Genomic DNA, 26,322 nt, shown 5'->3' on the forward strand with positions numbered 1-26,322 from the left:
TGCATTGACAATAGTTAGTCCCCCTGACACTAAGGGGTAATTTAGCATGGCCAATCCATGCAATCCACACACCTTTGGACTGTGGGAGGAAACCAGAGCACCCGGAGGAAATGCACGCAGACACGGGGAGAATGTGCAAACTCCACACAGACAGTAACCCAAGCTGGGAATTGAACCCGGGTCCCTGGTGCTGTGAGGCAGCAGTGGTAACAACTGTGCCACCGTGCTGGCCCAATGAGTTGTAACTTGCTTATTTCTTTTATATTAAGTGTAGATGGGTTGCGGTGGGACCCTGTGTGGAGACTGTCTCATGGTGGTAACATGGAACATCGAGGGTGATAGAAGAACCCAGACCGAGGATATCTGAAGAACTGCACTGAACTGCATTGTGGGTTCAAAATGGAGTGCATGCTGGTCAATGTAGTCAAGTCGCCGCCTTGTCGGAATTAGCAATGTCTGCAAAATGAATTAAATTGTGCAAGAGAACTGGCCTCAAACTGTGAGAATGTGTTTGTTTGAGCTAATAAAGATGTCTGTAGCAGCTTGGGGATTGAAACAGTGTCAGAGGTAACACAGTGGAGTCAGGCTGGCTCTATTCCTTCAAGTATAACCGTGTAATAGGCCCAGGACGTAAGAACAAAGGAGAAGGCAATGCTGTCATTGAAATTCAATTGGCTAAAACAGATATTACCTTATTTTTTATTCATTTACAGAGGCCAAAGCCCACAGCCTTTCCTGAATAATAAAACGTGGCGTCACCGGCTAGGCCAGCATTTATTGCCCATCTCTAATTGGCCTAGGGAAGCTGTTGGTGAGCTGCCTTCTAGAACTGCTGCAATCCCTGTGGTGTAGGTACCCCATAGTGCTGTTAGGGAGGGAGTTCCAGGATTCTGACCCAGTGACAGCGAAGGAACAGCGATATATTTCAAAGTCAAGATGGTGAGTGTTACAATCCCAGTTGATGTTATAGCTGGATAGGAAGATCCCAGAATGGAACCCTGGCTCAAAAGACCATAACTTTTATTTTCTTTGAAAACATAGAGGAACAGAGTCACAGGACTGCCAATTAGATTTTAACAATAAAATATTTATTAAATACGAAGAGTTTGATCATAAGACAAGACTTCTTCACTCCCACTTACCTTCACAAATGTACACAGATTTCAAGGATAACACAGGTAGAAAATTTCTTATGCTATAATGTTCTCAGTAAACACACAGTCCCTTTAAACCCACAGGTTGACTGTAATCAGATAACCCCCACTCTGAAGTTAAGTGGCAGATGCAACTCAATCGATCCTCTGTGGATTTCACCTCAAATTTCCCCTGAAATTATTGTCACACGAGTGTTTCCAAACTCCGCTCTCAGAAAGGTACTTTACAATCTTCTTCCAAAACAATGGATGATGTCACCCAGTGGCAGCATGGGAAATGGGAGGGGCCAAGGAAAGATCCTTGGGGGACACAAAGTTCAAGGACTTTGGAGAGGAAAGGGAGGTTGGAGTTGGGACAGTAGTTTGTAACGACAGTGCGGTTAAGGGTTTTTTCCTTAGGATGGATGATGAGGGTGAATTACAGGTGAGATGGAGAGTATCAAAAAAGACAGGTCCATTAACAGTACCAGGTAATGCGGGGAAGTTGGGTTATCAGTGGTTTAGTGGGAAAAGGGTAAAGGGAGTTGAAAGCAGGTCTCATGGACAAGATGGGCAATGAGAGGGACTGACAGGAAATAGGAGAGAAACTGGAAAAAGATGTGAGTTCAGAGCTTGGATACAGAGGAGCTTTACAGAAAGTCTGGCCCAGAGGCTAGTGGAAGGGAGGGAAGCAGCAGAGGCAGCTGATCAGATTGTCTCAATCTTAGTGACAAAAAAACTCCATGAGCTCCTCACACTTTGTTGTTGGAGGTGAAGATGGAGGAGACAAGAGAAAGTCCTTCAAAAGGAACTAACTTGTGTTAGAGATATTAAAAGGTTTTGACACAGCATGTTTAAATCAAAGACAACATATTTGATTTTTGTCCCAAATATTAGCCTCTATAACTGACCTGAAGTTTATTAACATCAGCAGAAATAGACCCTAATGGACATAGCTCAGTTTTCAATCTGATTGACAACACAATCCAATCTCTGGAGTTAATTGTGAATTCGCTGGTGTCTCAGCAGGTTGGATGTCTGAGTAAATCCCATCCCACACACAGAACACGTGAATGGTCTCTCCCCGGTGTGAACTCGCTGGTGTGTCAGCAGGTTGGATGACTGAGTGAATCTCTTCCCACAATCATTGCAGATGAACAGTCTCTCCCCAGTGTGAACTCGCTGGTGTCTTAGCAGTGCTGATGATTGAGTGAATCTCTTCCCACACCTGGAGCAGGTGAATGGTCTCTCTCCAGTGTGAACTCGCTGGTGTCTCAGCAGAATGTATGACTGAGTGAATCCTTCCCCACACTCAGAGCATGTGAACGGTCTATCCCCCGTGTGAGTGCGCTGGTGAACGGTGAGATGAGATGATCGCTTGAACCCAGTTCCGCAGTGAGACCACCTGAACGGTCTCTCGTCAGTGTGAACTTGTTGATGGTACATCAGTTCCTGAGAGGTTTTATAACACTTCCCACAGCCCAGACATTTAAACGGTCTCTCGTCAGTGTGATTTCTTTGGTGTGTCGTCAGGTTGGATAAATTAATAAATCCTTTCCCACACTCAGAGCAGGTGAACGGTCTCTGCCTAGTGTGAACTCGCTGGTGTGTCAGCAGGGTGGATTGGTGAGTGAATCCCTGCCCACAGTCAGAGCAGATGAAAGGTCTCTCCCCAGTGTGAATTCGCTGGTGTGTCAGCAGGGTGTATGATTCAGTGAATCCCATCCCACACATAGAGCAGGTGAATGGCCTCTGCCCAGTGTGTGTGCGCTGGTGTGTCAGCAGGGTGGATGACTTAGTGAATCCCTTCCCGCAGTCAGAGCAGGTGAACGGCCTCTCCCCTGTGTGACTGCGCTGATGAGTTTCCAGCTGGGATGGGTAATTGAATCCCTTCCCACAGTCCTCACATTTCCACGGCTTCTCCCCATCATGACTGCATTTATGTTTTGACAGGCCAGATGATCGATTGAATCCTTGTCCACACACAGAACACAAGTATGATTTATTTCCACTGTGAACGGTGCTTTTTCCTTCCATGTTCAAAATATGACAATGTTCAGGTTACGATAAATTGGTCGACTTTATCAGCCCCTGATGTGATGTTTGGTTTGTTTCCCAATTGCAAATCGTCCTCTTCTAAACCCTGTGAAATTGATTTGAAATAGAAAAAAAGGAGTGAGAAAGAACCTACAAAAACACAAAGGCAGGTTGTGAAATTGAGCTGAATGAATCTGATAATATGTGGGGCCAGCACGAGGAAAAAGTGACCATGAAACATGCTTGATTCAATTGATGCACTCATGTGCTTCAGGGAAGGAAACTTGCCAACTGGTCTGGACTCTGCACTGAATCTCCAACAAAGCTTCCCACCCAAGTCCTATGCCCATAACCCCACATATTTATCACGTTACTTCCCCTAATATCTTGGGGCACTAAGAGGCAATTTAGCATGGCAATCCAGCTAACCTGCACATCATTGGACTGAGAGGAAACCGGAGCACCTGGATGAAAACCCACGCAGACAAGAGGGGACAGAGTCACACATGGCTGGAGCTGTGAGACAGCAGTGCTAACAACTTGCCACCCCTTTTCAAAGAACTGCAACAATTTTGAGGAATATCTAGGAATATTATATTTTGTTAAAGAGACTGTATGATACAAATGATTGTATCGTTGCTCTGCCTCATCAGTAAGAAATTGGAAGTGAAAGAGCGAAGCAGTTTGATGGACAAGTTGTTCACATTCTGTCACTCGGGCGAATTTCAAAATCATTGCCCCTCATAAAGAGGGCGGCTGCGCATGCGCTTCTAATAGAGGGCTATTGCTCCTAATAAAGATGGCAACCGCGCATGCGCCATATTGGTAGTGCCCGGATAAAAATGGCGGCAGTTAACCCGGGTTTGTCGCGGGAAGAAAGCAGCGGCCTTGCTCTGTGCAAACGGCCGGGACCATCTTCGGATAGCGGTCGGTTTTTTTTGCAGAGGTTTGTTGTTCATGATTACGAAGCCTCTCTAATCCCTCCGCCTGATTCATCGCTGCCTCCGCCCGCCATTCCCACTTTTTCTGATTGTGGATTCGAGAAATCCTCTCTCCATCGCCATTAATCACACTGCGCATGCTTCACTCAGCCCCGCCCCTCATTCAGTCTGGTTGGAGGACCAGCCGCTGCCGCTCGCTCCTCCAGCCCCGCCCCTTCCTGCTATTGGACCGGAGCTGCCGTCAATCAGTCCCCGGGCATTGTGAGGTGTCAGGTGAGAGGTCAGTGTCGTCAGGGGGGGGGGGGGTTACGACTCACTATCACTGTCCGCCACTTCAAACGCCAACAAAGAGAGCAGGGGAACGCTGACCAAGTGGCAATGTCAGTGTAAGAGTTTTAACAACACCAGGTTAAAGTCCAACAGGTTTATTTGGTAGCAAATACCATTAGCTTTCGGAACACTGCCCCTTCGTCAGATGGAGTGGAAATCTGCTCTCAAACAGGGCACAGAGCGCTCTGAAAGCTAGTGGCTTTTGCTACCAAATAAACCTGTTGGACTTTAACCTGGTGTTGTGAGACTTCTTACTGTGTTCACCCCAGTCCAACGCCGGGCATCTCCACATCATGACTGCATAAGTAATACAGAGAGACAGCACATTGTTATGGGGACAGGGCTTGAAATCCATTCAATCAATAAAATCTCGAATTCAAAATTAGTCTCAATGATGGTGACTGAGGCTCCTCTGAGAAAATCAGTTCTGGACACAAGGTTAACGTCTGTGATTCTGTCTGGTCAGTCAGGGTGGTTCAGATTCATGTTGTCACAAGTAATTCATGAAATTATCTGCTTGACAGATGCATGAACAGGAAGCGAACAGAGAGATGGAAACAGCGTATCGGTGCAGGCTTGGTGTGCCGAAGGGCCTTTTCCTGTACTGCATTGTTCTTTGTCCGAGCACATTGATAGATCTGTGGACATAGGAATATAAGAATTAGGAGCAGAAGTAGGCAAATTCAGCCCTTCGAGCCTGCTCCGCCATTCAATCAGATCATGGCTGATCTCTCCCTGGTCTCAAATTCACCTCCCCACCTCTTCCCCATATAAAAAACATAACATAAGAACTAGGAGCAGGAGTAGGCCATCTGGCCCCTCGAATCTGCTCCACCATTCAATAAGATCATGGCTGATCTTTTTGTGGACTCAACTCCACTAACCCATCCGCTCACCATAACCCTTAACTCCTTTATTGTTCAAAAATGTATCTATCCTTGCCTTAAAAACATTCAATGAGGGAGCCTCAACTGCTTCACTGGGCAGGGAATTCCACAGATTCACAACCCTTTGTGTGAAGAAGTTCCTCCTCAACTCAGTCCTAAATCTGCTTCCCCTTATTTTGAGGCTATGCCCCCTAGTTCTAGTTTCACCCGCCATTGGAATCAACTTCCCTGCTTCTATCTTATTTATTCCCTTCATAATCTTATATATTTCGATAAGATCTCCCCTCATTCTTCTGAATTCCAATGAGTCTAGCCCCAGTCTACTCAGTCTCTCCTCATAAGCCAACCCTCTCAACTCCGGAATCAACCTAGTGAATCTCCTCTGCACCCCCTTCAGTGCCAGTATATCCTTTCTCAAGTAAGGAGACCAAAACTGTACACAGTACTCCAGGTGTGGCCTCAGCAGCACCTTATACAGCTGCAACATAACCTCACTGTTTTTAAACTCCATCCCTCTAGCAATGAAGGACAAAATTCCATTTGCCTTCTTCATTACCTGCTGCACCTGCAAACCTACTCCTTGAGATTCCTGCACAAGGACACCCAGGTCCCTCTGCACGGCAGCATGCTGCAATTTTTTTACCATTTAAATAATAGTCCATTTTGCTGTTATTCCTACCAAAATGGATGACCTCACATTTACCAACATTGTACTCCATCTGCTAGACCCTCGCCCACTCACTTTGACTATCTATATCCCTTTGCAGACTTTCAGTGTCCTCTTTGCTCTGCCACTCATCTTATTGTCATCTGCGAATTTTGACACACTACACTTGGTCCCCAACTCCAAATCATCGATGTAAATGGTAAACATCCACTTACATTTTTAAAATTAGAAATATATCTATCTCCTTGAAACATTCAACGCTTCAGACTGCACAGCGCTATGAGCAGCGAGTTCCACAAATTCACCACCCTCTGAATGAAGTAGTTCCTCCTCATCTCAGTTTTAAATCTACTGTCTCTCGACTTGTACCTGTGACCTTTTACACTCCAACATCCCTCTGTTCTTCTGCAATTTTCACAGTCCTGCCATTTATCAGTAATCCTTTGCCTTGTTTTCCCCTCCAGTTTTCTGCCTCACTATCAAGCGCACACATTTTTTTGTGTCATTGGTGAACCTATATTTAACTTCAAATCAATTATATAAACCAGGAATGAAGGACCTAGCAATGATCCCTATGAAACCCCTTCTGGAAACAGCCTTTTAATTTTCTTTATTCTTTGTGGGGTGTGGGTGTCACTGGCAAGACCAGCATTGTTGCTCAGTCCTAATGGCTCTTAAGCTGAGTGACTTGCTGTGCTTTTTCAGAGCGCAGTTCTGGAAGTCAACCACAATGCTGTGGGTCTGGATTCACATGTAGGCCAGATCAGGTAAGGGCATTGGTGAACAGGATGGGTTTTTACAACAATTGCCAATGATTTCATGTTCACCCAGGGACTAGTTTGCAATTCCAGATTTATTAATTCAATTTAATTTCCACCAGCGGCCATGGTTGGATTTGAATGTATTCCCCAGACCATTACCCTGAGCCTCTGGATTAACAGCCCAATTACATAACCACTGCATCACCATCTTCCAGTCACAAAAAAACACACATCAACTGTCATTCATCACTTCGTGCAACTGAGGCAATTTTGAATCCAAAATGTAACTTGCTCTTGGATCTTTATTTTGCTGCCCAGTCCACCATGTGGAACCTTGTCGATATGGAGAGAACGTTTCCATTTGCGGGAGAATCCAAAACGGGGGCAGAAATACAAGATAGTTACTGTTAAATCCACTTAGGAAATAAGGAGATGTTATTTTACTCAGAATAATTAGAATGTGGAATTCATTACCAAAGGAAGTGGTTGTGGCAAAAGGCTGAGATCCTTTCAAAAGGAAACTAAACGAGTACACGAGAGAGAGAGAGAGAGAGGAATAGAAAAACCAACTGAAAGATTGAGCTGAGGGAGATGCAATGGAGGAGAAGTGTGTGGAGTTTCAACACCAGCAGAGACAAGCTGGGCAGAATGACCTGTTTTTATTCTATATGTTCTATGTAATTTTATATAAACTCTATTGACAGGGTATTAGAAGAGGAGGATTTACAGACAGGAAAGTAAAACCAATTATGAGGATCTTATCGTGACTCAATTTATCAGGACCTGAATATTTGAATGTGGAAGGAGAAATGTTTGTCTGTTCTGTCTGTGGGAGAAGATTTCAAATATCAATGTGACTGGAAAAGCACCGACACACACACACCGAGTGAGAGTGTTCCAGTGAGCTGACTGTGGAAAGACTTTTATCCAGTTACACAGCCTGAAAATCATTCACAGCGAGGAGAGATCGTACACATTCTGTGTGTGGACCAGGCTTCAACTGATCATCCAACCTGGAGAGACATAAGAACAACTGCACCATGGAGAAACCGTGGAAATGTGAGGACTGTGGGAAGGAATTCAAATACCAGTCACGGCTGGAATATCATCAACACACTCACACTGGGGAGAAACCATTCCCCTGCTCCACGTGTGGGAAGGGATTCACTCGGTCAACTGACCTTCTGAGACACCAGCACATTCACACTGAGGAGAGACCGTTCACTTGCTCCACATGTGGGAAGGGATTCATTAATTCATCTGATCTTCGGGTACACCAGCGAGTTCACACTGGGGAGAGACCATTCACCTGCACCGCATGTGGGAGGGAATTCACTCAGTCAGCCCACCTGCTGACACACCAGCGAGTTCACACCGGAGAGAGACCATTCACCTGCTCTGTGTGTGGGAAGGGATTCTCTCGGTCGACCCACCTCACTGCCCACCAACTGGTTCACTCTGATCAGAGATCTTTTCGCTGTTCTGACTGTGAGAAGAGCTTTAAAAGCAGGTACCAGATGCTGACACACCAACGTACCCACACTGGAGACAGGCCATTCACCTGTTCCAAATGTGGGAAGGGATTCATTCATTCATCTGACTTTCTGATACACCAGCGAATTCACACTGGGGAACGACCATACGCCTGCTCCATGTGTGGCAAGAATTTCTCTCGATTATCCCGCCTTGCTGTTCACAAACTGGTTCACACTGATCTGAGACCTTTTAAATGTTCTGATTGTGAAAAATGTTTTAAAAGCAAACGTGAGGTGCTGTCACACCAACGTACCCACATTGGGGAGAGGCCGTTCACCTGCTCCAAATGTGGGAAAAGATTCGCCAATTCATCCAACTTTCTGAGACACCAGCGAGTTCACACTGGGGAGAGGTTGTTTACCTGCTGTGTCTGTGGGAAGGGATTTGCTCAGTCAAACAACCTGGTTCGACACCAGCAAGTTCACAAGTGACTGTAGGAGTTGGATTCTGCTGTTATTGCTGCTGTTAATCACATTTGGGACTAAACCATCTTCATTCTGACTATTTGTGTTATTTCTGCTGATAATAATTGAACTGAAGTTTAATATTCTGGGTATATCTCAAATTAATCAGCTTTGGTTTAAACACATTGTTGTAGATTTTGTCTTTCCCACCTGAGTGTTTAACATCACCTGTCTGGAGCTCAAGAAAGGACAGTCTTGGGGAGGATCATATGGCAGGAACAGAACTTCAGCCTGTACACAGTCCAGGAGCACAATGACCATACGCATCTTGTCCCTGTGATAAAATCAAACAGTGTTTATTCTCCGTCTAGTTATCTGACCTTTTAGTTTTGTACAGTTTACACTCACCTCCATGGTAACACATATTGTGTTTCCTTCCCTCATTTCCAATTTGCCAGTATCAGATTTGTTTTTTCCAATCTATCGAGAACACGATGTGGACCTTCCCAATTTTCCACCTGGCCCACCTTTTTTTAACAATGTTTTTGACATAACCTCATCACCTGTTGAATGATTAATGTGTGAGGTGTTCCTCCATGGAGGTGTTGAGATGGGCAGCATCCAACCTCTCCACTGTCTGTAGCAGGGAGGATGCTAAGATTTGTTGGAAATTCTGGAAAACTGCTCATGAGTCTGTCGAGTAGCATTGGGGAGTGGGACCCCAGTGAGAATCACAATCTGGATTAGCTAACCCGTCATGACCTGAAATGGACTGTGACCGGGATCATGAATAGGAGGGGAGTGAATGGTCATTGAGACACCAGGCAAGGCAGTGACCCAGTCATTGGCCTTAACGAGATCATCAGCTCCCTTCACGATGGCTTTTTTCAATGTTGTTTCTCCAGAGTTATTGAAGCTCTCAACCATCCCACCAGATTGCAGGTAGATTTGGGAATGTTGTTCCAGACCCACAGCTGCTGCATTGCTTCTGCAGTGAAATGAGAACCATTGTCACTCTGCCCTTTTCCAGAAAGCCCCATCTGGTAAAGATCTGTTCCCACAAGGTTTTAGCTGTAGTGACTGCTGCATTGTTTTTACAAACAGCGCAAGCTTCAGTCCAATAAGTAAACATATATATAACTGCCGGTCCCCTCTTAATGTGGAGGGTGGGTCTGTATAATCAACCTGCAGTGTTTCCTCGGGAACATCAATAATATGGGACGTGTTATGGAACAATACATTTCACAGGGTCTTATTAGTTTGAACACAGATGAGGCACAGTTTCAGGAGGTGATGGACATTCTGATGCATCCTCAGCCACTGATGGTATCATAATTATGTATAATATTGAGCACTCAAAAAACAGAAATATTCCCTGCTTTGATCCATCAAATATACTAATTCTTTTTGAAGCTATCGAGGATTGACTGAAGTAAAATTTAAACGCTGCTTGTGATAGAAAACCTCATTATATCAAATACGTGAGATGCTATGAGGGATGAAAGAAAGTTTCCTCTGGTCTGCACCCTCTTTGGCCACAGTCATGGGACTTGGCTTCGCATCCAGCCATTTCAGAAAAGAAATCTGGTTCACTAATATTCTTCAGGGAAGGAAATCTGCCGTCCTTACCTGGTCTGGCCCACATGTGACTCCAGAGCCACAGCAATGTGGTTGACTCTCAACAGCCCTCAGGCAATTAGAGATGGGCAGTAAATGCTGGCCAGCCAGCAACACCCATGTCCCATGAATGCATTTTAAAAAGTCACATCAGGGTGAGAGTCCTGACAAGTTTTTAAATCAGGTTTAATTGGACTCTATCATATCGGTGACATTGATTGTGTTTTGGATGGAATCCCTTCCAAAGCAGCTTTCCTGGTGAGTCATTCTGCCTGGTTCTTACCATCACTCTCTTCACTAACTCCTGCTGCTGATCTACCTTCACCTGACAAATAGCAGTTTATTGTGGACTCTAACCAGCAACATCCCCAATCATTCAGAGTTGGATTGATGAGGAGTGGCTTCCTTTCTGCTGTGGAGAAGCTGCGTTTCAGAATATTTAGTAGTTACATCAGTAACGATTTGAAGGGCTGTGATCACAATAATGTGAGATTTCTGGGCTAACTGTTGCAGTTGTGGTGGATATTTAGTAAGGACACTACAACTGCTACAGAGAATCAAAGACACAGCTCCAGTCTGATACAGACCTTGTTCATAAAACTGAGACCTGATCACATAAGCCCCAGGTCAATCTCACAGTGATTTGTCTTTAACAGGTCCATTGGACACGACCCCTTTCAAGTTTTAAAGTTTAAACATTTGTGTCACAAGTAGGCTTACATTAACATTGCAATGATGTTTCTGTGAGAATCCCCTAGTCGCCACACTCCGGCGCCTGTTCGGGTTCACTGAGGGAGAATTTAGCACGACCAATGCACCCAACCAACACATCTTTCGGACTGTGGGAGGAAACTGGAGCACCTGGAGGAAACCCATACTGACAAGTACATGGGATTCTTTCATTCTGAAACATCCCAGCTAAGTGATAATTATGAAGATTCAGGACATGAATGCACAATTCTAGAATTCATCCTCTCTTAACACAACAGAATACTTCCTTAGCCCTTTATTGATAAAGTCACTGTAGTGTATGGGGTCTGCAGAAATATTCAATTAAACTCTACCAGGCACTTTGTGTGCTTAACTAGCCAATGGACACTGATTCCCCTTTGTGTTCACTGTGGAGAAAGACATGACTTGGGAACCTTGGAAAGTTAGTGCCGATTATATTGGGGAAGTTCGCATTACAATAGAGGAGGTGATGGATGTGTCAAAATGTATGAAGGTGGATAAATCTCCTGGCCCTGACCAGGTATATCCAAGAACACAGTGTGAGGCTAGAGAAGAAATTGCGGGAGCCCTGGCTGAGATACTTGCATCATTGTTAGCCACGGTGAGGTACCAGTTGACTGGAGGGTAGCAAATATTGTGGCCTTATTTAAGAAGGGCTGCAAAGAAAAACCTGGGAATTATAGACCGGTAAGTCTAACATCTGTGGTGGGTAAGTTACTAGAGAGGATTCTGAGGGATAAGATATACAGACATTTGGAAAGATAGGGTTTGATTCGGAGTAGTCAGCACGGCTTTGTGCATGGGAGATCATGCCTCACAAATTTGTTAGAGTTCTTTGATGAAGTGACCAGGAGATTGACGAGGGTAGGGCGGTAGATAGTCTATATGGACTTCAGTAAGGCCTTTAATTAAGTTCTACATGGTGGGCTGCTCTGGAAGGTTAGATCACATGGAATCCAGGGAGAGCTGACAAATTGGATATACAATTGGCTTGATGGTAGGAAGCAGAGGATAATGGTGGAAGGATGCATCTCGGACTGGGCGCCTGTGACTAGTGGTGTGCCTCAGGGGTCAGTGCTGGGCCCATTGCTGTTTGAAATTGATATCAGCGATTTGGATGAGAATGTACAAGGCATGATCAGTAAGTTTGCAGATGACAGTAAAATAGGTGCTATTGTAGACGGTGAGGAAGTTTATCAACAATTGCAGCAGGATCTTGATCAGCTGGGGAAGTGGGCTGAGAAATGGCAAATGGAGTTCAATACAAATAAGTGTGAGGTGTTGCATTTTGGAAAGTCAAATCAAGGTTGGGCTTTCATGGTGAATTGCAGGAGTATCGTGGAACAGAGGGACTTCGGAGGTCAGATCTATGGTTTTCTAAAGGTGGAGTCATAGGTAGATAGGACAGTGAAGACTTTTGGTGTGCTGGCCTTCATCAGTCAGTGCATTAATTATAGTAGTTTGGAAGTATGTTGCAGTTGTACAGGACATTGGTGACGCCACACCCGGAGTACTGTGTTCAATTTTGGTCGCCTTGCTACAGGAAAGATGTTACTAAACTGGAAAGAGTGCAGAAGAGATTTACAAGAATGTTGCCAGGACTCAAGGGACTGAGTTAGGGAAAGATTAGACAGGCTAGGACTTTTTTCTTTGGAGCATAGGAGACTGAGGGGTGATCTTATAGAGGTGTATAATATCATGAGTGGCATTGATAGAGTAAATGCACTTATTATTTTTCCCAGGGTTGGGGAATTGAAAACTAGAGGGCATAGGTTTAAGTTAAGAGGGGAAAGAATCAATGGGAACCTGAGGAGCAACCTTTTTAAACAGAGGGTGGTATGTATGTGGAATGAGCTGCTGGAGGAGTTGAGGCAGGAACATTGACAACATTTAAAAGCCATTTGCACAGAAGCATGGATAGGAAAGGTTTAGAGGGCGATGGGCCAAATGCAGGCAAATGGGGTTAGTTTAGATGGGCATTGGCATGGACCAATTTGGGCTGAAGAGCCTTGCTCCGTGCTGTAAACTCTATGATTCTATGACCACATACACTGGGCAGTTAGGGAACGGAATTTGTCGTGGTGACTGAAGACTTTGGTCTTCCTGAATTTTAACTGCAGGAAATTTCTGCTCATTCAGTACTGGATGTGGGATGAGCAGTTTGATAATTTAGTAACAGTGGAGGAATGGAGAGGGATGGGAGTGAGGTAGAGCTGGGTGTTGTCAGTGTACAGGTGAAAACTAACACGGTGCTTTTGGATAATGTCACCCAGTGGCAGCATGTGGATGAGAAATAGGAGGGGCCAAGGATAGATCCTTGGGGGACACTGAGTTCAGGGGTTTTGGAGAGGAAAGGCAGGTTGGAGATGGCACAATAATTCGCAAAGGTGGTGCAGTCAAAAGATTTGATGACGGTGGATTTAAGAGAGACAGTGCCAGAAGAGAGAGAGTAGGGTTGTATTTTTCAAATCTGTATGTAAGGTAGAGAGGTGGGGAGAACACAGAGGCAGATATAGAGATAAAGACTGAGCGAGAGATGGGGAGAGAAACACAGATGGCAATACTCTGAGATAAAGAGGGGGAAAGACAACAATAAATAATGAAGGAGCGACAGTGGGTGAGCTAGAGGGGGAGAGAGAGAGAGAGAGAGCTATTGACATGGGGAAGTTGGTTGTCCTGCAGGTTAGTGAGATTAGGATCAAAGGGAGATGTGAGTTCAGAACCTGGACAAAAACAGACAGTTTACCCCAGTGGTCCAGTGGAAGGGAGGAAGCAGCGGAAGCAGCTGATCAGATTGTCTCAATGTTTGTGTCAAAGAACCTCCTGAGCTCTTCTCAGTTGTTGGAGGTGAGGATGCAGGAGACAGGGGAGAGGGAGAGCCCTTCAGAAGAATCTGATTTGTGTTAGAGATATTTTTTAAAAACTGGCCAGTGTTTGATTAAAATGAATCTAATTTAATTGTATTTTGAATCCAGAATACTATCTGTTGTAACTGGATAGGAGTTTATGAACATCAGCAGCAACAGACCCCAATGAACATGGTTCAGGCCTGGATGCGATTAACAGTAAGATCCAATCTCTTTAGTTACTTGTGAACCTGTTGGTGCATCAGTAGGTTGGGAAACTTAGTGAATCCCTCTCCACACTTGGAGCAGATGAACAGCCTCTCCCCAGTGTGAACTCGCTGGTGTCGATGAAGAGTGGATGACTGAGTGAATCTCTTCCCACACTTGGAGCAGATGAATGGTCTCTCCCCAGTGTGAACTCGCTGGTGTCTCTGCAGAGTGGATGACTGAGTGAATCCCTCCCCGCACTCTGAACAGGTGAATGGTTTCTCTCCACTGTGAGTGCGTTGGTGTACAGTGAGATGTGATAAACGTCTGAATCCTGTCCCACAGTGTGAGCACCTGAACGGCCTCTCCTCAGTGTGAAGACGTTGATGGTACATAAGTTCCTGGGAAGTTTTAAAAGATTTCCCACAATCTGGGCATTGAAAAGGTCTCACGTCAGTGTGAACTTGTTGGTGTGTCATCAGGTTGGCTGAAAAAGTGAATCCCTTCCCACACTGAGAGCAGATGAATGGTCTCTTGCCGGTGTGAACTCGCTGGTGGGTCAGCAGGTTGGATGACTGAGTGAATCCTTTCCCACAATCGGAGCAGGTGAATGGTCTCTCCCCAGTGTGAGTGCGCCGGTGTGTCAGCAGGGTGGAAGATTTAGTAAATCCCTTCCCGCAGTCCGAGCAGGTGAATGGTTTCTCCCCGGTGTGACTGCGATGATGAATTTCCAACTGGGATGGGTAATCGAATCCCTTCCCACAGTCCCCACATTTCCACGGCTTCTCCTCAGTGTGGTGACATTGATGTTCTGACAGGCCAGATGGTTGGTTGAAGTCTCGTCCATACACAGAACATGTGTATAGTTTCTCCCCACTGTGAACAGGGCGTTTTCCTTCCATGATTAAAATCCAATGATATTCAGGGTACGATAAAATAATTGACTCTCAGATTTTGATGTGATGTTTAGTTTCCTGTTCCACGACTGCAAACCTTCCCTTCTGTTACTCTGAAAAATTGATTTAAAACAGAAAAAAGGAAGTGAGAGAGAACCCCCCAAACACAAAGGCACGTTGTGAAATTGAGCTGAATGAATCTGGGGCCGGCACGAGAAGAAAGTGACCATGAAAGCTGCTGGATTGTTGTAAAAACCCAACTGATTCACTAATGTCCTACAGGGAAGGGAACCTACCACCTGGTCTGGACAAGACTTTGGCCTCTGAGGGAGGAGAAGGAGGGAGAGAGGGAGGAAGAGAGAAGTGGAGAGGCAGGAGGCGAAGAAGAGGGATTTTATACATAAACCACTCAGCCAGAACTTTGACCGAATCATTAAACACTGAACCTCCTCACCTCAAAGGACCAGGGCAGCGGGATTATGTGAACACTATCACCTGCAAGTTCTCCAACACATACACTGCACTGACTTGTCTGACAATCCACTTGCATATTAGGAAGTACAAAGCCATTGCCTTCAGTCTCTTCTACAAACTCCATCCCCTGGACATGGACTCCATCCCTCCCACTGGTAATGGTCTGAGGCTCAACCAGACTGTTCACAGCCAGGGAGTATTTTGTGTAACTGAGATGAGCTTCCAACCACATATCAACATCACCCAGAGCATCTATTTCCACGTCACTGACGTCATTGACTCCACCCCAGTCTCAGCTGACCTGCGACTGAAACAATCATTCTTTCCTTTGTTACCTCTAGATGTAATTATCCAAACGCACTCCCAGCCGGCCTCCCACATTCAACCTCTCTGTAAACTTGAGCTCATCCAAACCTCTGCTGCCCATGTGCTTACTCACATCAAGTCTTGTTCACCCATCACCCCTGTGCGCACTACAAAAGGAACTACAAAAGGTTGTGAATGTAGCCCAATCCATCACGCAACCCAGCCTCCCATCCATTGACTCTGTCTACACTTCTCGCTGCCTTGGCAGAGCAACCAGCATAATTAAGGATCCCACGCAACCCAGACATTCTCTCTTCCACCTTCTTCCTTTGGGAAAAAGATACAAAAGTCTGAGGTCACGTACCAACCAACTCAAGAACAGCTTCTTCCCTGCTGCTGTCAGACTTTTGAATGGACTTACCTTGCATTAAGTTGATCTTTCTCTACACTCTAGTTATGACTGTAACACGACATTCTGCACTCTCTCGTTTTCCTTCTCTATTTGTATAGCTTTGTATAGCACGCAAGAAACAATATTTTTCACTGTATGTTAATACATGTGACAATAATAAATCAAATCAAAAATCATGACCTACAAAGGTTCCAGATCAATAAACAAACTATTTCTTTTTAAATTCTCAAGCTTATTTTAAAATTCTTCCATGGCTCCTACCTATCTCTGTAATCTCCTCGAGACTCTCAAAACTCAGAGATAGAATCATCGAATTCCTAAATGTGGAAGGAGGCCATTTGGCCCATTGATCCTGCACTGACAACAATTCCACCCAGACCCTATCCCCATAACCCCATATTTACCCTGCTAATCCCCCTGACACTAAGGGGCAATTTAGCATGGCCAATCCACCTAACCTGCACATCTGTGGAGTTGGATCTTTGGAGATCTCTGTACTCTTCTTTCCCTGACCATTCCTTATTTTAAACTGTTTGACCTTTGGAGGCTGCATCTTCAGCTGCCAAGCCCACAAGCTGTGAAATTTCCTTCCTAAACCTCTCCCGCATCTCTCCCTCACCTTCCTCCTATAAGATTCTCAAAGAAGAAAGAAAATTACAGCACAGGAACAGGCCCTTCGGCCCTCCAAGCCTGCAGCGACCATGCTGCCTGACTGAACTAAAACCCCCGACCCTTCTGGGACCGTATCCCTCTATTCCCATCTCATTCATGTATTTGTCAAGATGCCCTTAAAAGTCATGATTGTATCTGCTTCCACTATCTCCCCCAGCAGCAAGTTCCAGGCACCCAACACCCTCTGTCTAAAAAAAAATTTGCCTCATGCATCTCCTTTAAACCTTGCCCCTCGCAGCTTAAACCTATGCCCCCCAGTAATTGACTCTTCCATCCTGGGAAAAAGCTTCTGACTATCCACTCTGTCCATGCCCCTCATAATCTTGTAAACTTCTATCAGGTCGCCCCTCAACCTCCGTCGTTCTAGTGAGAACAAACCAAGTTTCTCCAACCTCTCCTCATAGCTAATGCCCTCCACACCAGGCAACATCCTGGTAAATCTTTTCTGTACCCTCTCCAAAGCACCCACATCCTTCTGGTAGTGTGGCGACCAGAATTGAACACTATCTTCCAAGTACAGCCTAACTAAGGTTCGATAAAGCTGCAACATGATTTGCCAATTTTTAAACTCAATGCCCCGGCCGATGAAGGCAAGCATGCCTTCTGCCTTCTTGACTACCTTTTCCATCTGCGTTGCCACTTTCAATGACCTGTGTATCTATACACCCAGATCCCTCTGCCTATGAATACTCTTAAGGGTTCTGCCATTTACTGTACATTTCCTATCTGTATTAGACCTTCCAAAATGCATTACCTCACATTTGTCAGGACTAAACGCCATTTGCCAACTCTCCACCCAAGTCTCCAACTGATCTATATTCTGCTGTATCCTCTGATGGTCCTCATCGCTATCCGCAAATCCATCAAACTTTGTGTAGTCTGCAAACTTACTAATCACACCAGTTATCTCCTCAAAACCTCAAATCAAACCTCAACCATCTGTCCTCATAACTCTTTATATGACTGTGTCAAATGTTGCCTCATAAAACTCTGTGAAATACCCTGAAATGTTCCATTGCACAAAAAAAAAGTGCTGTCCAATACACGTTGTTATTACTAATTTGGAGATATTTCACTGTTCCTTCATCGTCACTGGGTGAATAATCTGTATCTCCTTATCTAACAGCATTGTGGCAGCACCTTCACCACACAGACTGCAACGGTTCAAGAAGATCAAAATTAATCTTCTCCACATGTAACTGGAGAGGGGAGTATTTGCTGCTGGTCTTGTTAATGATGCCTAAATTCCAAAATTAAATTTTAAACATATAGAAATAGAAACATAGAAAAACTACAGCACAAAACAGGCCCTTCGACCCCACAAGTTGTGCCGAACATATCCCTACCTTTTAGGCCTACCTATAACCCTCCATCCTATTAAGTCCCATGTACTCATCCAGGGGTCTCTTAAAAGACCCTATTGAGTTTGCCTCCACCACCGCTGACGGCAGCCGATTCCACTCGCCCACCACCCCCTAACATTTCCCCTGTACCTACCCACCAGCACCTTAAACCTGTGTCCTCTCGTAGCAGCCATTTCCACCCTGGGAAAAAGCCTCTAAGAGTCCACCCGATCTATGCCTCTCAACATCTTATATACCTCTATGAGGTCTCCTCTCATCCTACGTCTCTCCAAGAAGAAAAGACCGAGCTCCCTCAGCCTATCCTCATAAGGCATGCCACTCAATCCAGGCAACATCCTTGTAAATCTCCTCTGCACCCTTTCAACCTTTTCCACATCCTTCCTGTAATGAGGCGACCAGAACTGAGCACAGTACTCCAAGTGGGGTCTGACGAGGGTCTTATATAGCTGCATCATTATCCCCGGACTCCTAAACTCAATCCCTCGATTGATAAAGGCCAGCACACCATATGCCTTCTTAACCACCTCCTCCACCTGCGGGGCCGATTTTAGAGTCCTATGGACCCGGACCCCAAGGTCCTTCTGATCCTCTACGGTACTAAGAGTCTTTCCCTTTATATTGTACTCCTTCATCCCATTTGACCTGCCAAAATGGACCACTACGCATTTATCTGGGTTGAAGTCCATCTGCCACTTCTCCGTCCAGTCTTGCATCCTATCTATGTCCCTCTGTAACTTCTGACATCCCTCCAGACTATCCACAACCCCACCAACCTTCGTGTCGTCGGCAAACTTACCAACCCACCCCTCTACTTCCTCTTCCAGGTCATTTATGAAAATGACAAACAGCAAGGGTCCCAGAACAGATCCCTGGGGCACACCACTGGTGACCGACCTCCATTTAGAAAAAGACCCATCTATACCAACTCTCTGCCTCCTTTGGGCAAGCCAGTTCTGGATCCACAGGGCAGCAGCCCCTTGGATCCCATGCCCTCTCACTTTTTCTCGAAGCCTTGCATGGGGGACCTTATCGAACGCCTTGCTAAAATCCATATAAACCACATCTACCGCCTTCCCTTCGTCAACGTATGTGTGAAACAGAAAAATCACATCTGCAGAAATACCTGTTCCTCGAACAATATCCTTTTCCTTTGTACAGATAGTGATTGTTTCACAACCTGATCTCCCTAGAATCTAACTCTCCTGACAATTTCACATTGGAAATTGCTGGATCCGACTGAGTTCATAAGTTTTTGCGGTTAAACCCAACCGCTTCTCCTATATCTCCATTCCAGCTCCAACTGATACAACAAGGAAAAGGGAACTGGACAAGACCCCGGAGAGAAAGAAAATGCTGGGTTGCGAGGAAAAGGCAGGGGAATGGGTCTAACTGCCTTGTCCTTGCAGAGAGCCACAAGGGTGCAACATGCTAAAGGACAGCACTTGTATTGTAATCATTCTGTGATGCTATGAATCAATGAAAAAGGACCTGCACTGGAGGCAAGGGTCCACCCTGATATAGATTAGTTCTTAAGTAGTTCCTCTCAATTACTAGACTCAGAAATGTCTGCAATAAAATAAAAGCCCAATACTGATGCTGCTGGAAATCTGAATTAAAAAGAGCTAATATTGGAAATATTCAGCAGGTCAGGCAGTAGCTGGGGTGAGAAAGACAGAATCAATGATCCAGGGTGTGCAGAATGAACTATGTGGAATAAAAATGGTGCCAAATGTAATGTAACCTCAGAAATAGGAGAAGTGGACGAGAACACAGGAAAAACAATTCCTGACTATTCACGATACTGTGGGAAGCTGGTAAGCCAGCAGCGCATCATTCATTACAAATGGGAACCTTCTTTAGACACAACTGGCAGAAGTGACAGTGAAATACTGAACACAGCTGAGATACACCCATTATTAGAGAGAGGAGTTAGACACTGGCCGAGAGATGATCAGGGAAAGCAGAGGTGAAACAGAGCAATGAATGCACATGGAGTCAGATCCACAGTAAAGGAGTCAGACCAGCCCCAAAGACATGGAACCTCTCACAGAGAACAAAGCTCAGCACGAACAACTCTCAATTGAAGAACAATGGTCACAAACATACATCTGTGAAACAATTTCACTGTTATAAATTTAAACTCTCCTGTTGGAGCCTGCAGCTGGAAAGATATCAGAAACACTGGAGTCAGAGAAAAGTCTCCCAGTTGAGGAAATACCTGGGGAGCGGGGGTGATGTCACTGTGGAATTGTGGGTGTGTGATGAGATCACAGACAGGTACACAGAACATCTGGGTCTGTGCAAACCAGTGATCACCACACATTATGGAGGATGTGAGGCTCCTTAAGAGGGTGCAGAGGAGATTGACCTGAATGAATCCAGGGATTATAATTACAATGTTAGGCTGGAGAAACTGGCATTATTCTCCTTGGAGCAAAGGAGATTGAGGCAAGATTTGGCAGAGGTGTACAAATTTATGATAGGTTTAGATAAGGTAGATAAAGTTTAACTATTCCCATTACACGACAAAGATGCGCGGGTTAGGTTGATTGGCCATGCTTGAATTGCCCCTTAGTGTCCTGAGATGTGTAGGTTAGAGGGATTAGTGGGTAAAATATGTAGGGATATGGGGGTAGGGCCTGGGTGGGATTGTGGTTGGTGCAGACTCGATGGGCCGAATGGCCTCTTTCTGTACTGCAGGGTTTCTATGATTTCTATGACACAGATTGAAGATTTTGAAAAAGATCTACCGGGGGATATGAGGAAGAAATTTTACGCAGTGAGTGGTAATAACCTGGAACCCGATGCTTCCACTCAAAGACCGATAACATCCAGGTGCTGTTAATCGAATGGCGCTCTCAGATATTGATGACCTTTCCATAAATCCTCTTCCAATATCCTGTAAAAGAAATTTACAAATCCCAGCACTGTCAGTTCAGAAATGCAATTCAGAAGAGACAAACATTTTTCTTGGTATTAGTTTTGCTGGGTGTAAATTCTCCCCTTCTTACTCCCTGTAAAAGGAGTTTCCAAATCCATCACCGTCAGTCCGGGATGGAAATTCACCATATTCTCTTCTGCTGACAGGGAGCACTGCCCACATGCCCTTCTGCACTTTGCCCAGTGAAAGTTGGTGGTCAATAACCTGGGTCTGTGATCAGGACACATCCCACAGCTCATGCCTCGTTCATTGCCAAGGCGTGACTGGTAGCAGACTTGCAGATCTTTAGACACATGGGGAAGGACATCCCATGAGACAGTGGGATCTGGAGAGCAGGATTTATTTTTCTTTCCTTCTCTGCCACCGCTCTGCCTCATCAATAAGACATTGGGACTCAGAGGATTGATGCAATTTGATGGACAAGTTGTCTCCATTCTGAACAATGGGAAACAAGCTCCTCCCACTCGACAACTTGCCCCCTCCAAAGATGGCGGCCACGTTGCAGCCATGTTCCACATTATCCCCGTTGTACATTGGCCCCAATAAAGATGGCGGCCGTTAACCCGGACCGATCACTCGGAGCTGGAGACCCACTCAGTGCAGCTGGAGGAACCTGGAAGCTCTTTTTCGAGGATTGCGGTGACACAACATGTTTAGGAAACATCTCCGCCCGGTAGCTGGATCCATCGCTCCCTCCCATCCACTATTTTGTCCTAGATATTGTGGATCATAACAATCACCTCGCCAACCGCCATTAACCACACTGCGCATGCTTCACTCCCAGCCCGGCCCCGCCCCTCATTCACTCCCGGCTCCGCCCCTCATTCACTCCCATTGCTTGGAGGACCAGCCGCTCCCGCGCGGTCTTCCAGCCCCGCCCCGCCCCGCCCCTCTCTCTCTATTGGTCCGAAGCTGCCGTCAATCAGCCAGACATTGTGACGATTTCAGATGGTGAGAGTGGCCACAGACTCAGGCTGACTTGCTGATTATTGTTAAGAAGTCTCACAACACCAGGTTAAAGTCCAACAGTTTTATTTGGTAGCAAAAGCCACAAGCTTTCGGAACAGGCTGTTCCTTCATCAGGTGGGTGGGAGTTCTGATCACAAACAGGGCACAAAGACACAAACTCAATTTACATGAATAATAATTGGAATGCGAGTCTTTACAACTAATCAAGCCTGAAAGGTACAGACAATGTGAGTGGAGGGAGCATTAAGCACAGGTTAAAGAGATGTGTATTGTCTCCAGACAGGACAGCCAGTGAGATTTTGCACATCCAGGCAAGTTGTGGGGGTTACAGATAGTGTGACATGAACCCAATATCCTGGTTGAGGCCGTCCTCATGTGTGCGGAACCTGGCTATCAGTCTCTGCTCAGCGACTCTGCACTGCCGTGAACCTCCACTCCACAAACAAGCCATCCAGCCAACTGAGCTAACTCTTGTCAACATATAATAATCCCTGAAATATTAGCTATTGCCTATCTCCCATTATACCTTTTGATGCAGTTTCCCAATCCATCTCAGATACAGGATCTCATATTTTAGTTCTCTTCTGTGAGAAACACCCAGATAAATTAAACAAAAGAACCATATAAGTACCACAGCCCATCTCCATGGAAATGTCACATACTTCAGTGGGGTTCCAAACAGAATTACGAATGAAATATCTTTGAACTGACAAACGTGCTTCACTCTTGTGATCCTTGTGAAATTTGAAGACAAGAAATGTGCTCTTCCAGGCTCAAAGAGCATCAGCCCACTGGAGGCTGAGACCGGCCAGTCCAGCATCAAGAAACCCTCTGACTCTCCCCGTTGACCAACTGAGAGAATAAACAAAATGCAGTCCTGGACACAAGTGAGAGCAGAAACAATAACAGCAGAATCCAAACCCTGGAATCACTTGTGAACTCGCTGGTGTCTCAGCAGATGGAATGAGTAAGCAATTCCATTCCCACGTTGAGAGCAGGTGAACGACCCCTACTCTGTGTGAACTCGCCAGTGTTTCCGCAGGGAGGATGAATCACTGAATATCTTCCCACATTGAGAGCAGGTGAACGGTTTCTCTCCAGTGTGGATTTGCTGGTGTGTCTGTAGTTTGAAAAGCCAAGAGAAGACCTTCCCACAGTGAGAGCAGGTGAATGGTCTCTCCCCAGTGTGGATTCGCTGGTGTATCTGCAGGTTGGATAACTGAGTGAATCCCTTCCCACATTGAAAGCAGGTGAATGGTCTCTCCCCAGTGTGAATGCGCTGGTGTATTTGCAGAGCGGATGAATCACTGAATCCCTTCCCACACTGAGAGCAGGTGAATGGCCTCTCCCCAGTGTGAACCCGCTGATGTCTCAATAGATTGGCTGACATGGTGAATCCCTTCCCACACACAGAGCAGGTGAATGGCCTCTCCCCAGTGTGAACTCTCTGGTGTGTCAGCAGGTGGGATGAGAGAGGGAATCTCTTCCCACACTGGGAGCAGATAAATGGCTTCTGCCCAGTATGAACTTGCTGGTGTCTCTGCAGGGTTGATGGATCAGTGAATGCCTTCCCGCACACAGAGCAGGTGAACGGCCTCTCCCCGCTGTGAACTCGCTGGTGTCTCCACAGGTGGGATGAATCACTGAACCGCTTCCCACACTGAGAGCAGGTGAATGGCCTCTCCCCAGTGTGAACTCGCTGGTGTACCCGCAGGTGGGATGAATAACTGAATCCCTTCCCACACTGAGAGCAGGTGAACGGTTTCTCCCCAGTGTGAACTCGCCGGTGAGTCTGCAGGGAGGATGACTGAGTGAATCCCTCCCCACACTGAGAGCAGGTGAACGGTTTCTCCCCAGTGTGAACCCGCTGGTGTATCCGCAGGTGGGATGACTGAGTGAATCCCTTCCCACACTGAGAGCAGGTGAACGGTTTTTCCCTGGTGTGAACTTGCTGGTGTATCAGCAGGGAGGATGAATCACTGAATCCCTTTCCACACTGAGAACAGGTGAACGGTTTCTCCCCGGTGTGAACTCGCTTGTGGGACTGTAGGAAGGATAGCCGAGTGAATCCCTTCCCACACTCAGCGCACGTGAATGGCCTCTCCCCAGTGTGAACTCGCTGGTGTGTCTGCAGGTGGGATGACTGAGTGAATCCCTTCCCACACTGAGAGCAGGTGAATGGTCTCTCTCCAGTGTGAACTCTCTTGTGGCACTGTAGGAAGGATAGCCGAGTGAATCCCTTCCCACACTGAGAGCAGGTGAACGGCCTCTCCCCAGTGTGAACTCGCTGGTGTGTCAGCAGGTGGGATGACTGAGTGAATCCCTTCCCACACTGAGGGCAGGTAAATGGCTTCTCCCCAGTGTGAATGCGCTGATGGATTTCCAGTTGTGACGAAAACCTGAATTCCTTCCCACAGTCCCCACATTTCCATGGTTTCTCCATGGTGCTGGTGTCCTTGTGTCTCTCCAAGTTGGACGATCAGTTGAAGCTTCATCCACACACAGAACGCAGGTACAGTTGCTCGTTTTTGTGAATGGTGTGATATTTCTTCAGGCTGTGTCACTGGTTAAAGCTCTTTCCACAGTCAGTTCACTGGAACACTCTCACTCGGGTGTGTGTGTGTCTCGGTGCTTTTCCAATCACACTGATGTTTGAAATCTTTTGAAACCGACAGACCGTGACTCTGTCAGATCGAGATGTGACATTTGAGATTTCTGTCTGTGATTCCTCCTCTTCTGATATCCTTTAAAAACAATTTACAAAAAACATCACAGTCAGAACAGACAATTCTCGCTTCTATGGGAACATCCTTTCCTCTGTCATTAATGAAAATCTGTAAATCTCCATCCCACACATTGTCCCTCCATTCTCACGCTGCCGGATCTAACATTCAGCCACCCAACACTCCTGATGGTGCTGATTCAGGATGAATGACAGATCCATGCTCACTGCTTCCTGTCCTGGACAGCGAGGTCGGAACAAATAGAGTTGTCCTATCTAGAGAGGCTAAATAGTCTGGGTCTGTATTCCTCGGAGTTTAGAGGAGTGAGGATGACTTTATTCAAACATATAATTTGATTGATTTGATTCATTATTGTCACACATATTAACATACAGTGAAAAGTATTGTTTCTTGCGCACTATACAGACAAAGCATACCATTCATAGAGAAGGAAACAAGAGAGTGCAGAATGTAGTGTTACAGTCTGTAGAGAAAGGTGTAGAGAAAGAGCAACCTAATGCAAGGTAAGTCCATTCAAAAGTCTGACAGCAGCAGGGACAGAAGCTGTTCTTGAGTCGCTTGACAGGGGCGGCACGATAGCACAGTGCTTAGCACTGCTGCTTCACGGCTCCAAGGACCTGGGTTCGATTCCTAGCTTGGGTCACTGTCTGTATGGAGTTTGCACATTCTCCTCGTGTCTGCGTGGGTTTCCTCCAGGTGCTCCGGTTTCCTCCCACAGTCCAAAGATGTGCGGGTTAGGTTGATTGACCATGATAAAAATTGCCCCTTAGAGTCCTGAGATGCGTATGCTAGAGGGATTAGCGGGTAAATATGTAGGGATATAGGGGTAGGGCCTGGGTGGGATTGTGGTCGGTGTAGACTCGATGGGCCGAATGGCCTCTTTCTGTACTGTAGGGTTTCTATGTTTCTATGAAGTTAAAGGGCCAGTCATTTAAAACTGAGGTGCGGTGAAATTTCTTCTCACAGAGGGTGGTGAATCTCTGGAATTCTCTGCTCCAAAGGATGGTAGAGGCTGAATCATTAGAAATATTTAAAATGGAGGTGGATAAATATTTGATAGATTGAGGAATAGAGGGCGATGGGGAAATGGCTCACAGAAGGAGGCCGGCATTGATGAGCCAGGATTGTACTGAATGGCAGGGTCGCTTGAAGGGCCTGGTGGCCTCTCCTGCTTCTATTTCTTGTGATCAGTTGCTGCAAGTCCCCAATTTCCCCCAGAATGAGAAAAGAAATGGAAAGGGGGAGAAAATAAAGTGTTTTACTCACAGATGTTGGTCTCTTTTAAGGTCAAACCAAATAAACAAACAGGAGGAAGTTTCAGTCAGTCTGAAGCGCAATCTTCTTTCACACAAAGCCCGTCCTGTGATTGGCTGGAGGACCAGAGTCCTTCCGGTCCTCCAATTCTTCCCATTGGTCAACACCTCAGCGTGAAGGTCAGGGGGCGGG

At 45.9% G+C, this 26,322-nt stretch overlaps 3 protein-coding genes across 3 annotated transcripts in view; 2 read left to right on the plus strand and 1 right to left on the minus strand.

Annotated features, from left to right (window-relative positions):
• LOC144483237 (uncharacterized) overlaps positions 1–26,322 on the plus strand; it is a 284,523-nt gene that overhangs the window by 103,684 nt on the left and 154,517 nt on the right. The gene's annotated exons all lie outside the window — the stretch shown is intronic.
• Positions 1,158–26,197, minus strand: LOC144483244 (uncharacterized). The gene is made up of 5 exons (XM_078202025.1): positions 26,143–26,197; positions 23,280–24,876; positions 14,551–14,769; positions 14,210–14,466; positions 1,158–2,967 (listed from the first exon to the last, which is right to left on the minus strand). Exons 2-5 carry the CDS (start codon positions 24,573–24,575, stop codon positions 2,133–2,135), a joined length of 2,607 nt encoding a protein of 868 aa, XP_078058151.1. The 5' UTR covers positions 24,576–24,876; positions 26,143–26,197; the 3' UTR covers positions 1,158–2,132.
• LOC144483236 (uncharacterized) lies at positions 7,385–8,868 on the plus strand. The gene has a single exon (XM_078202014.1). It carries the CDS (start codon positions 7,797–7,799, stop codon positions 8,721–8,723), a length of 927 nt encoding a protein of 308 aa, XP_078058140.1. The 5' UTR covers positions 7,385–7,796; the 3' UTR covers positions 8,724–8,868.

Source organism: Mustelus asterias, unplaced genomic scaffold (genome assembly GCF_964213995.1).
Source record: "Mustelus asterias unplaced genomic scaffold, sMusAst1.hap1.1 HAP1_SCAFFOLD_50, whole genome shotgun sequence".
NCBI lineage: Eukaryota > Metazoa > Chordata > Chondrichthyes > Carcharhiniformes > Triakidae > Mustelus > Mustelus asterias.

Excerpts from the sequence above, each read along its gene's own strand:
- LOC144483244 (XM_078202025.1), bottom strand. The coding sequence starts at position 24,575 with ATGGAGAAACCATGGAAATGTGGGGACTGTGGGAAGGAATTCAGGTTT. Across the intron at positions 14,770-23,279 it reads CCTGCTCTCACTGTGGGAAG|GGATTTACTAAATCTTCCAC; the intron begins GTCTTCTCTTGG and ends GACTGCGGGAAG. Across the intron at positions 14,467-14,550 it reads ACCAACAAGTTCACACTGAC|GAGAGGCCGTTCAGGTGCTC; the intron begins GTGAGACCTTTT and ends CTTCACACTGAG.
- LOC144483236 (XM_078202014.1), top strand. The coding sequence starts at position 7,797 with ATGGAGAAACCGTGGAAATGTGAGGACTGTGGGAAGGAATTCAAATAC.